This window comes from Gadus macrocephalus, chromosome 11, assembly GCF_031168955.1.
Source record: "Gadus macrocephalus chromosome 11, ASM3116895v1".
Taxonomy (NCBI): domain Eukaryota; kingdom Metazoa; phylum Chordata; class Actinopteri; order Gadiformes; family Gadidae; genus Gadus; species Gadus macrocephalus.
Window position 1 is genome coordinate 24365389 of NC_082392.1, and position 12548 is coordinate 24377936.

Here is a 12548-nt window from a genome sequence, read left to right on the forward strand (position 1 = left end):
GACTCAGTCCTAGAACAGCATACGAATGATTGGCTGGCTCTCGTGAGTCGTGACATCTCTCAGTCGGTCCCTCTTCACCACTCGCACAGTGAGTGAACGAACTGTCAGCGAGTCAGTGAATAGTGGTTCTGGGAGGAGTCGTGTCTGAGAACGACCGAGACGAACGAGAGAGAGGAACCAGTTCGGTTCGTTCGTCTTAAAGATTCGTTCATTCAAACTGATTCGTTCGTGACCGAGCCACCTCTAGCTGCTACTCAGTTGAGGCGAAATCTTACCTGACACATAGAGCTCTGAGCACAGCAAGCTGTGAGATGTGGGTGCCCAATGATCTCGTCTGATTGCAGCTAACCACTTATCTCTTCTAATTTTTTCGGTTTGTAAAGAATAAAAAATCAAGCCGGGGTTCCTCGTACGGCTGTTTTAATAGCCCACTGCACAACAAATTGCCGGCATGACTGTCGTTTGATTGTGGTCGTGGGTGTTGTTGTTGGTTGCTGAGTTACCACTGAAACCAATGGGTCAGTGGGTGGGATTGGTCGTCAGGATGGCGGCGCAAAGCTACAGTGACAGTGACGTGTATAACTGCTTGCTCTCTGTGTGGTTGGTAGATGAAGGCAAGTGTATAACTGCTTGCTCTCTGTGTGATTGGTAGATGGAGGCCTGTGTATAACTGGTTGCTCTCTGTGTGGTTGGTCGGTGAGGACCTGTGTATAACTGGTTGCTATGTGTGTGATTGCAGGTGGTGGGTTTGGGGAACCCGGGGATGGATGCCACCCGGCACAGCGTGGGCATGGCAGTGCTCGGTGCACTCGCTGCCCGCCTGGAACTCGCCCACTGTTGGCATGTTGACAAGCAAGTGTCTGGTGAGGTCATCGTCACAACAATCCAGGACATGCCAGTAATTCTCCTCCGACCCAAACTACTGATGAACATCAATGGGGTGTCGGTGGCCAGGGCAGGTTGGTGACTCCACTAGGGACCCCAACATGTTAGTGTGTTGTCCGCAGCATGTTCTGTGTTAACCTTACCATTTTGTGCGTTGTCTCCTGCGGTGTTCAGCGGTGAAATACGGCGTGCGGGCAGAAGACATCTTGCTGGTCCACGACGAACTAGACAAAGCACTGGGAAAGACGGCCTTCAAAAATGGAGGCAGCACCAGGTGAGTAGGGTTATCTTATATTGGACTGGGAGATTAATAGATAGACTGGATAGTAGACTAATATATCTATATATATCTATATCTATATATATATAGATATATATATATATTAGAGCTGTCAAGCGATTAAAATATTTAATCGTGATTAATCGCATTAATGTCATAGTTAACTCACGATTAATCGCAAATTCTTTTTCTATGCTAAATATCCCTTCATTTTTTTGTCCCATAATTCTTCTCATTTTAATTCTCTTATCAACATGGTGAAGTGCATCGGCTTGTCTTGTGCAAAAGATTTTTTATTGATAACAACATTGGCATATACTGATCAAAACAGGACGATACAAATTTTTTTTTTTTTATGAATGACCCCTGTGTGACTGAAGAGACTGCTTTTTGTAAATAAAATATTTGCGTTAATCGCGCGATAATTTTTTTAACGGCGTTAAAATTGGTTTGCGTTAACGCGGTTTAACTGACAGCTCTTATATATTATATACAAGAAGGTGTACATGGTGTACTTCGCCTTCTTGGGCCAAGAAGGCGAACACACGTCACCAAGACGGGGAGACAGCGCCAGGCGATTTACGCCACTATCTGCCAATGGATCGTGGATGCCTGGGCTGATATAACAGTCTCAACTGTGGTCCAAGCTTTCACGAAGGCAGGAATAATCACTGAACTGCCAGGCAACAGCAGCGACACTGACTCGGATAATGACGAGAGGGATCCGGGCATGTTGGATGCCGTACTCGCCCAGCTGTTCAATTCGGACACACATTCGAATTCGAGGGATTCGTAGACGGGGAATGAACTGAAAAAGTGAGCTTATTGTTAAGCGATATTGATATTGATCAGATATTGATGAGATATTGTTAATATGCACATTAACGTTTGAACATCGTTACCATGGTAGTGACTGGAGTTGTCAGAACGCTTGATAAAGTTTGACTTTATCTGACTGTTTTGTTGACATTCCCTTTAGCCCAGCTCGGTCTAGTCGATGCATAACGCAACCCCAGTCAAACGTTTGACTGCAGTATCTTCTATTCTATGCGATTTATAATCCGGTGCGCCCTATATATGAAAACAGTTCTAAAATAGGCCATTCATTAAAGGTGGGCCTTATAATCCGGTGTGCCTTATAGTGCGGAAAATACGGTAGTCCTCGTTTGTATTTCTTTCGAAATGGTGAACTTTTGCATGGTGCCATCTTCTATGTCAGATCCAGTACCCTCCGCCATTGTACTTCAGTTTTATCAACAGCCTCTGTTATCTTAGCTTCAGGCGCTGTGGATGTTAGTTTCTGCTGGTGAAGTCCCACCCACTGGCACTGCTCTAATAGGTCTGTAGCGTCAGTGGGTCCCACCCCCTAGAGGGGGGTGGGACTAGTGGTTGTAGTCTTACGAGAATCATCCCCTCTTATACTTCCTATTTTCTTGTACGCAAAAATCGTCATATTGCGTCATTGAAAACAGGAAGTGTTGGAGATCGATACGGATCTCTCCAGTCTCTCCAGAAAATAAGGGAATGATGCTAGACCATTCAAAAATATGCGGGGGGTTCTAAAAATACAAAGCTTATGTGAAATGGGTGAAGTTGCCCTTTAAGATTAAATATTCTGGTAAAATTTTTGGTTCAAAGACTAAATATTCTCAGTCTACCTCACTGAATATTTACAATATATCTAGCCATTTGAGTTTATTATGGCTTATTTATTTTCTATACATTTTATTTTCATTCTTGACTAATTATGCAGCTGTATATTTTCAGGTGAGGCCTGCACTACTGTTTACAATTTTGTCATTTGAAGGGGTATGCCTGCAAATAACAAAAAATATTGGCTTATGTAGGCCTGTATTTTATTATATTTCTCTGTTTTTAGTGTAATACTGTGAAGCCATAGGCCTGTTTTTCGGTCAGCCTGTTTGATATATTTTTTTATTTGCACATTATGCCTATAAGTGTATGCTATTTGCACTTTTGCACTGCACTATGTTGTTTTCATTTAATAGTACTTGACATGTTTCAAACAGGCAACACTATTGTTTTATATCTGTTGTTAAAGCACAGCTGTGCTTCATTGAGCATATATATACTTGTGGCATTGAGTTAAATTTACACACTTTACCCGTTTTGTTAAAAATATCGTTTTAATATTGTATATCGCCATTCAAACAAAAAATATCGTTATGAGTTTTGGTCCATATCGCCCAGCCCTAAAATATGTATGTGTATTTATATATATATAAATATATACACATACATATTTATACATATCCTATATATTTATTTATTTTGTTGCTGCAAGGGTCTCTCTGGTGGTCTCCGTATATAAATAAATAAATAAAAATAAATAGGTATGTATCCTACATACCTATTTATATAATTATTTATTATATACAGAGACCACCAGACCTCCTCGAAGCAACGAAAGTGGTCTATTATATTCAAGAAGGGCCGGCGAGAATATGGATATAGTGCCATACCGTCAATATGAATTTAATTCATTTCCGAGATGGTCAATGGTCAGATACAGATCTCTTTATAACAATAATTTATATCGATGTAATGAGAAAGGATGTAATGATAACGCCAAGATGTCATGGTCATGGTTATAATAATTTAAATATAATTAACTTATAAAGCCTATAACGAGACAACGAGACAATCTAGTTGTGGGCCAGCATTTTAACCAAATTCGGCCTATAACCTTATTCATAAAATAGTCTAACTCTATATGTCAAATGTATGATATGCCTACATATAGGCTAGTTTTTTATATTATGAATATTTAATTATTGTCATACCTGAACCACAACCCCATAGAAAAAGTACACTGTGTTACTTGGTGTTACAACCCTCTTCGTTGATTTGATTGGTGTAAGTAGATTTTCAATGGGCAGATGCAGATCTTGTTGTAACGATAATAGCTACATGGTCTACTACAAATTCATTCAATATTAAAGCAATGCATTTCAATCAGGAGATTATTTTCGACTTCAGAAGGGGGAGCTGGCTGCGAAGGATTCGTCAGAACAACAATCCTATGGTGGTTGCCATCGACCGCGGGGGAAGGAACTTTGGCTTTGACTCCCTCAAGAACATGAACCACGACAAGGAGGAGAAAGGGATCTTTGCCGGGCAGCGCTTATGCACCTCCGCCACCGGCGGTGGTCCCTCAGCGGGGCTCAAGCGGGAGACATTCGCCGCCAACAATCCCTTTCTCCCCCATGTCGTGGTTCATGTTCTTGAGGGAGTCAAAGCCAAAGTTCCTTCCCCCCAATTCATTCTCAACCTTGGCTGAGATAACCCCCAATACGAGTCTCGTTGTAGAAATACCAGATACGAGAGTCCGACGTGTTATGCGCCATCACACCAACAGCAGAACGGTTATCCAAATAACAAGGAAGTGTACAACACTTGCGTTACAGTCCTGGAGCTCTATATTTAAATAATATCATATACATAGATATCTATATCATCTAACATATTGTGTGCGCCTCCAGACGATATTATGAATCACAAACGACTTTGTCGGGTTCTGCGACGTCTCTGGTTCTTCCACTTTCACATCAACCTGAAGTCGACTGAACCGCGCGCTGCCTGCTGCCGGCTGCCCGCTGCCGGGCGATGGTGCCTCGCGGCAACCGGCGGCATGTCGCAGTTCATGTACTTCAGCGAGTCAAACCAAAGTTCCTTTCCCCCAATTCCTTCTCAACCATGGCTCAGATAACCCCCACGACAGTCTCGTTGTGGAAATACAAGACACGTCAAAGAACCGACAAGAAACACTTTACAGTTACAGTGTGTGTATTCACATTGATGTGGACGTTGAAGAACCAGGAACGTCGGAGAACCCAACGCGGTCGTTTGAGATTCATAATATCGGCTCACACAGCTTTTGGCCGTGATAATATATATTATATGATATAGATATCTGTGTAGGCTATATGATAATATTTAGATATAGAGCTCCAGGACTCCCGTGTGTTCTAGAATATTTACAGAACACGGCTAAAGGCTGTGTGCGCCTCGCCATTGCGATACATCCACTGTAAACAGCGCATGGTGGCTGCAAGCTGCTCAGGGCCACACCCCCACCCTCCTCCTTGACACGCCCACCGAAACAGCGCATTTGGGGGAAGCTCAATGTGCGACTGGCTCGGAGTGGCTGTAACTCTGCACCACGGCTGAATTTAGGGAACGTCTTTGAATACTGTGTTAGTTGCCCACTAATACCTATATTAAAGAATACATAAAATAGCATGTCATGGGACCTTTAATCGCTGTCTGTGTCACAGTTAGCGGTTGGCAGGCAGGCAGGTAGGACCCAAACGCAGACAATTCGAGTAAAAGGATAATTTATTAACTCAAAAAGGCAAGGAACACGGGTGACGCGGGCAACACAGGGAACACCAGGAACACAGGTAACACACAGGAGAGAACTCACCACAAACTAAAATGATCCGACAAGGAACAAAGGAAAGACAAGGGCTTAAATAGTAATCACACAGGAGGGAAACCTGACATGGGGAGAAACAAGACAGATACCAAAGTAAAACAGGTAACACACCAAAACAAGACAAGGAAACAGACAGATCATGACAGTACCCCCCCCTCAAGGGTCTACCAGGCGACCCACGACATGAAAAAAAAAAAGAAAGTCAAATCCAAATAGGGTGGGTGGAGGGGAGCCAGGAGGAGGGAACAAAAAATGTTTTCTGGAGGCCTGCAATCCTGGAGGCCTGCAATGGCAATGACCCACAGGTGGCCGGCATCGGCGAAGACGAAGGCGAGGTAGAGGGCGGGCCCCTTCTGGAAGGTCTGGAAGGTTTTGAAGGCGGAACCCCTCGGGAAGGCCAGGTAGAGGGCGGGCCCCTTTTGGAAGGTTTAGAAGGCGGCACCCCTCTGGAAGTCAAGGTAGAGGGCGGACCCCTTCTGGAAGGTTTAGAAGGCGGCACCCCTCTGAAAGTCAAGGTAGAGGGCGGACCCCTTCTGGAAGGTTTAGAAGGCGACACCCCTCTGGAAGTCAAGGTAGGGTTCAGGAACCGGACAGGGCTCGGGGACCGGAGACAGCTCAGGGGCTGGAGAGAAATGTTGAACCGGATGGCACTCCACACTCAACACCCCCACTCTGATAGTCCATAAGTGTCAGGGTGTGGGTGTCTCCCTGTGTTTCCCTCCTGTGTTGATTACTGTTCCCTCCCCTAATGTGTCTCAGCTGTTCCTCGTTGTGTTTGTTATTTAAGCCCTCGTCTTTCCTTTGTTCCTTGTGCTGTCATTGTGGTTGTTAGTTGTGGTTGTCTGTGGTGGCTAGTCCTGCGTGTTCCCGAGTTCCCTGTTGTCTCCCGAGTTCCCTGTTGTCTCCCGAGTTCCCTGATTCCTGTGCCTTAGCCTTTAGGCGTGATTAAAATGCCGTTTCCTGAAACCGTCTGTGTTTGGGTCCTACTTGCCTGCTCGCACCTCCTCCACACCTGTAACAATAAGGCACCCTCCAACTCGGGCCTTGTAGCGACAGCGCTGCACATACACCCCAACACAGCCTCCAACAAAAAACGTCCGCTGGGTCCAATGATGGTCGGATCATTCTGTCACAGTTAGCGGTTGGCAGGCAGGCAGGTAGGACCCAAATGCAGACAGTTCGAGTAAAAGGATAATTTATTAACTCAAAAAGGCAAGGAACACGGGTGACGCGGGTAACACAGGGAACACCAGGAACACAGGTAACACACAGGACAGAACTCACCACAAACTAAAATGATCCGACAAGGAACAAAGGAAAGACAAGGGCTAAAATAGTAATCACACAGGAGGGAAACCTGACATGGGGAGAAACAAGACAGATACCAAAGTAAAACAGGTAACACATCAAAACAAGACAAGGAAACAGACAGATCAGCACAGTCTGGTGTCTAGTTACGTCACTCTGAGAGATGTGCATGGACAGATTTTGTAGTGACACAGCTTAGGCCTATAACCTATTAGTGAAAGCAAAACACCAAGCTCATTGATTTAACGAGGCAGGATTATTTGAAACAATTCGCATAAGACAGGTTCGTTTCTGGTCCCCATTTTTGGTGGGATGGAGGTGTAAATTTGTGCGTTAAGGTGTGTCGATACAGCTGGCCTGTGGACAAGATTTTGGCAACAAGCCGTTGCTAGAAATTAATCTAAATTAGTTGACAAGAGATCGAATCTTGTCCATTATACCTACAACCAGGGTGTATCTTGGGATTACTCTGTGAAAACTGTGGGTCTCTGGAAAAAGGCCAGCCCTAACCTGCCCCCCCTCCCCCCCCCCCCCCCCCCCCCACACCAAGTTTCGGTGTGGGGGTACCAGTTACGCCCTAGAATAAGGTAGTCAAGTTTCAGGGTGGTAGGAGCTTCCTATCTCAAAAACTTCAACCACATTCTGATCCACTAGGTCTTGCAGGCAACACTTCTGAGAGGCTTTGTCCAAAAACAGTCCATATTGGAAGACTTTTTTTCTGTAAGGGCTAGAAATGTATATGTGCATATACATTTTGGCATCTCTAGCTATCTTGAAAAGGTGGGAAAAGGGGCGTGACCTCCAACAGTAAGGTACATTTGCATAAGACAGGTTTGTTTCTGGTCCCCATTTTTGGTGGGATGGAGGTGTAAATTTGTGCGTTAAGGTGTGTCGATACAGCTGGCCTGTGGACAATATTTTGAAGTCTGGCGTCAAAAGCTCAAAAGGAGCCGGCACCATGCCCCTTTTGAGATAACAAGAAGTTTATGTGAATTTCTCTCATAACTTTTCGTCATTATTAAAGAGTGGCCTGATTCTCAGATATGCATGTTGGATGGCTAGGGTGTAGGTCTGGGAAGAACTTCAGGCCAAATTCTTGCAAGCGAGCCGCTGGTCGTGGTGCAACGAGATGGAGCACTTGCTGAGTCATTTCCTTTAGGGCTGGAGCCACAAGTTGATGTGTATGCGTCCTTTGAGACCCCACTTAAAAATGTGTGCAGCATTGTGACATCACAGGTGGGCGTGTCCACCTAGATGTGTGCTGGATAGATCAGTCTTCCAGCCTACCCAGTGGACTGCAGCAAACATTGCTCATCTATCCGTCATACATCTAGGTGGACACTCCCACCTGTGATGTCACAATGCTGCACATTTTGAAAACGGCTTGTAATGGCTAATCACACTCACACCTGGTGGTATGATAGGTCCCCTTTAATGAATTATTTCAAATTACCCTGCCTCGTTCTATCAATGAGCTTGATGTTCTGCTTTCACGAATAGGTGATAGGCTGTGTCACTACCGATATGTCCGTTCGCATCTCTCAGAGTGACGTAACTAGCCACCAGGAAGTGATTTAAAAGAATGAGTCAAGTTGATTTCAAAAGTAACTTATTAATTACAAGTCTAAACTGTGGAAAATGTAAAGATATGGGGGGCAGTCGATGGCATTACCACCATAGCAACCATGAGATTCACGTGACGTGGACGCAGGCCCTATTCAAATTATTATAACCATGTAGGCCTAGCCTTTATTTTCTTAGCGTTATCATTACATCCTTTCATGTTACATCAATATAAATTATTGTTATAACAAGCTCTGTATCTGACCATTGACCATCCTCTCGGAAATTAATGAAATTCAAATTGACGTATGGCACTATATCCCTATTCTCACCGGCCCTTCTTGAAATTAATAGACCGTTTAATTCATTTTCATTCATTTCGTTATATATAGATGTTTATTTATTATATAAGGAGACCACCAGACCTCCTCGAAGGAACGAAAATGGTCAAGATGGGTGCATGGGCGAGAACAGGGATACAGTGCCATACCGTCAATATGAATTTCATATATATATATATAGGCTATGGTCATTTCACGGATCCCTCTTTGATCAGGTTGACCCGGTCGTTGAGACGGGGATCTGTGTGTGTGTGTGTGCCACGGTATATGAGTGTCATCAACTTGCATTGGAGAAAAATCCATGGCCATATCTCGGAAATTGGAGTGTTTCCGTGAGGATTCCACGGATTTTGAGTTAAGCGTCCGTGGTCATTTCACGGATTCCTGTGAGACCAGGTTGGCTGAAAGGACTGCTAGCTTACCAATTGGCACTGTGGCGACCACGGCAATGATCCAGAGACCAAACCATTCTCAGACGCCACTTGAGGTGGTTTGTGTTAGGACTGGGATAGGGTTGGGTCAGGTTAAGGGTTGGGTTATTGTGAGGTAGGTATTGAGTTGGGGTTAGGTTATAGTGAGGTATGTATTGAGTTGGGGTTAGGTTAAGTGTTGGGTTATTGTGAGCTATGTATTGAGTTGGGGTCAGGTTGAATATAAAGTCTAATGTTTGAATGACCTCTGACCGCAGTCCTCTTTCCAGAGGTCACAACGGTGTGCGTTCCTGCGTGGACACGCTGCAGAGCAACGTAAGACCTCTCAAAACATTTTGCAACCACTGGTGTTAGTGCAAGAGACTAATATATAGTATAACTATATATGATACATTAGCATAGAATAATAAATTATATATACAGTCAGCTCATCACCTACATCATTTATTTTGTACTGCTAATATTTCTGTTGTTCACTAGCATTGGAAGCTAAAGAGACAGACCTGTTTATAACTGTATTGTTACAATGGATCAGGTAAACCACCAAAATCCTACTTGTTTTTTAAACCGGATTAAAACATGACTGAACTGGATCCAGGTGATGCTGCGGCTGAGGGTGGGCATCGGGAGGCCGGAGGGGAAGACGTTGGTGGAGCGCCATGTGCTGGGCTGCTTCTCCCGCTCCGAGGAGCCGCTGGTGGCAGCTGTGCTGCAGCGCAGCGTGGACCTGCTGCTGGCCTGGCTGGCCCCCACACACCAAAGGTCCCGGGCCCACCAGCAGGGGGGGGACAAACCCCGGGAGCCAGCAAAGTTTCCTAAACCCTTACATTAATTTAGACTATAGAGAGCATCTAGCAGTTTGTACTAACAATTGTACATTTGTCAGAAGAAGCTGAAACAATATATCGCTGTCGGTACATTAAGGAACCAGGGCATGGACCTTGACCCAGGGCAGGGACCCTAACCCCTGGACCCGGGCTGAGCTGGGAAACCGCCCGCAGTGGACTTCAAAATGTTTGCTCTGATTACTTCTATAAAGATTATCATTTTAATAAGTTTCCCTCTTTTGCTGTTTGAACCCGGAACCCCTCTGGTCCCTGCAAGCTTAGACCAGCGGGACTATCTTCTATATGTTAGAGCTATGATAAAGACACCTCCACTCTGAGGCCCTGGTCTACCTCTTCACCATGTTCTTCCCCAGGGTGATTTACAACGACCAATTTGTGGGTGGACATGTATGAGTGATTCGTTCTGAAAGCGTTACTTTAAACCTAAATATTTTTTATACGGTGGCGGGCAATGAGGAAACGTATGATAATCAAAAGTTGTCTGCAGAAGCACTGTATCGCTTCTATCCGCGCATGCCCACTGCACCCCGCTTTGCCGATTGGAGTGTAAACCTAATGAGGTCATTCATCCTTAAATTCCACAGAACGCACGTTTCTCATACAATTATCGTGCTCCACAAAACAAAACGGGAGAAAGGGAGGGAGAGAGAGAGAGAGAGGCTTCCGAAGGGGTGTCCGCAGATAGTACAGTGCACCCTCTTTTTTAAGCAGACCTCAAAAACTGAAACGAACGTGCTCCCCAGAACGCGTGTTTCTCAGACAATTAACGTGCTCCACAAAACGAAGCGAGAGAGAGAGGCTTCAGAAGGGGTGTGCGCAGATAGCACAGTGCACCCTCTAGTTATTTATGTCAATATTTTCGATTTTTTAAGCAGACCTCTTCAAAAGCTGAAACGAACGTGCTCCACAGAACGCGCGTTCTCAGACAATTAAAGTGCTCCACAAAAACGAAACGGGAGAGAGAAAAAGAGAAAGGCTTCAGAAGGGGGGTGCGCAGATAGTACAGTGCACATTTCCATTTTTGCATTTTTGAAGCAGACCTCAAAAACTGAAAATAAATAAAGGTAACTGTGCTCCACAGAACAAAATGTAAACCAATGCATTCTGAATGGGAGCGTTTCTCTGATTTCTCCATGCTACACAGAACGAAATGTAAACCAATGCATTTTGAATGGGAGCGTTTTTCAGACGAGAGAGAGAGAGTGTACACAGATAGTACAGTGCGCCCTCTAGTTATATAAACAGCACAAAAAGTAAGGAAATTTGTGTTTGGTTGATTATTTCTCTGTGGTAACAATGCTTTTTAGCAATAACTCTTATGCCGTTGGAAGCCTATAAAGATAAAGATAAAGATAGACTTTATTGTCATTGTACAGTCACCTATACAACACAATTGGGAGTGCCAACTGAAGGTGCATTACACACACAAAATAAATAAATAAATAAACAAATAAATAAAAAAACAAAACAAGTCAGAAATAAGAAAAACATTTGGAACAAGACAAGGACAGGTGATGTCAGAATAAATATAAAGGCCGTAAGCATATTGCACTATATAGAAAGTGAGGAATCTGTGTTTGAAGTTTTATGCGTGTTAAGTGTCCTGATTGCCCAAGGAAAGAAGCTTTTGTTCAGTCTGTTGGTTCTGCACTTCAGGCTCCTGTACCTCCTACCAGAGGGCAGTAGGCTGAGCAGGTGGTGGCCGGGATGGAGGTGGTCACAGATGATCTTTCTTGATCTTGAGATGCATCGTGAGCTGGCAATGTCATCCAAGGAGGGCAAAGGAGAGCCAATCGTTTTTTCAGCTGACCTTATCACCCTCTGCAGCCTTTTCCTGTCAGCCACTGTACAGCCAGCATACCACACAGCAGAGGTGGGACCAAGTCATTGTTTTGCAAGTCACAAGTTAGTCTCAAGTCTTTGCCGTCAAGTCCCGAGTCAAGTCCTGAGTCAAGACAGGCAAGTCCCGAGTCAAGTCACAAGTCAAGGCCGACAAGTCTCAAGTCGAGTCCCAAGTCCTACCGTTTGAGTTTCCAGTCCTTTCGAGTCCTTTCAACAACAGAGAAATAATATTTAAGATTTGTATTTATTAAGCCTTTTTTTAGAAGAACATTGTTCAAACACTCATTTCAAAAGTGTAAGCTTAACCTTTTCAAGCATGTCACCACTTTATAAAAGATATCCTCACTCTCAAAAATTAAATTAAATAAAATAATCTACATGTAATAGTAGCGTGCAGTGACGTTGAAAGGACTTTCTGTTGCTGGTGGCTTGCTAAGCTGCGTTGAACACAATGGAACCTAAGCAATGGAACATAAGCAAAGGAACCAAGCAATGGAACCTAAACAATGGAATGTCGTGGAGATGAGTTCCACGTAAGCAGCGCTTTGCAAATCTACAGTTATGACAACAACCGCCATGACATCACAACCC

General features: G+C 44.2%; 1 protein-coding gene across 5 annotated transcripts in view; it reads left to right on the top strand.

The window, feature by feature from the left end:
• Positions 1 to 11215, top strand: part of ptrh1 (peptidyl-tRNA hydrolase 1 homolog) — a 52540-nt gene extending 41325 nt beyond the window's left edge. For 2 of the 5 annotated variants that reach the window (XM_060064565.1, XM_060064569.1), the window contains exons 2-5: positions 740 to 959; positions 1060 to 1159; positions 9525 to 9582; positions 9866 to 11215. In XM_060064565.1, coding sequence (XP_059920548.1) covers positions 740 to 959; positions 1060 to 1159; positions 9525 to 9582; positions 9866 to 10099 — 612 coding nt within the window. In that variant the 3' untranslated portion in view covers positions 10100 to 11215. The remainder of the gene's footprint in view (positions 1 to 739; positions 960 to 1059; positions 1160 to 9524; positions 9583 to 9865) is intronic. The other 3 variants (XM_060064566.1, XM_060064567.1, XM_060064568.1) reach the window with 3 other exon arrangements.
• The last annotated feature ends 1333 nt before the right edge of the window (positions 11216 to 12548 follow it).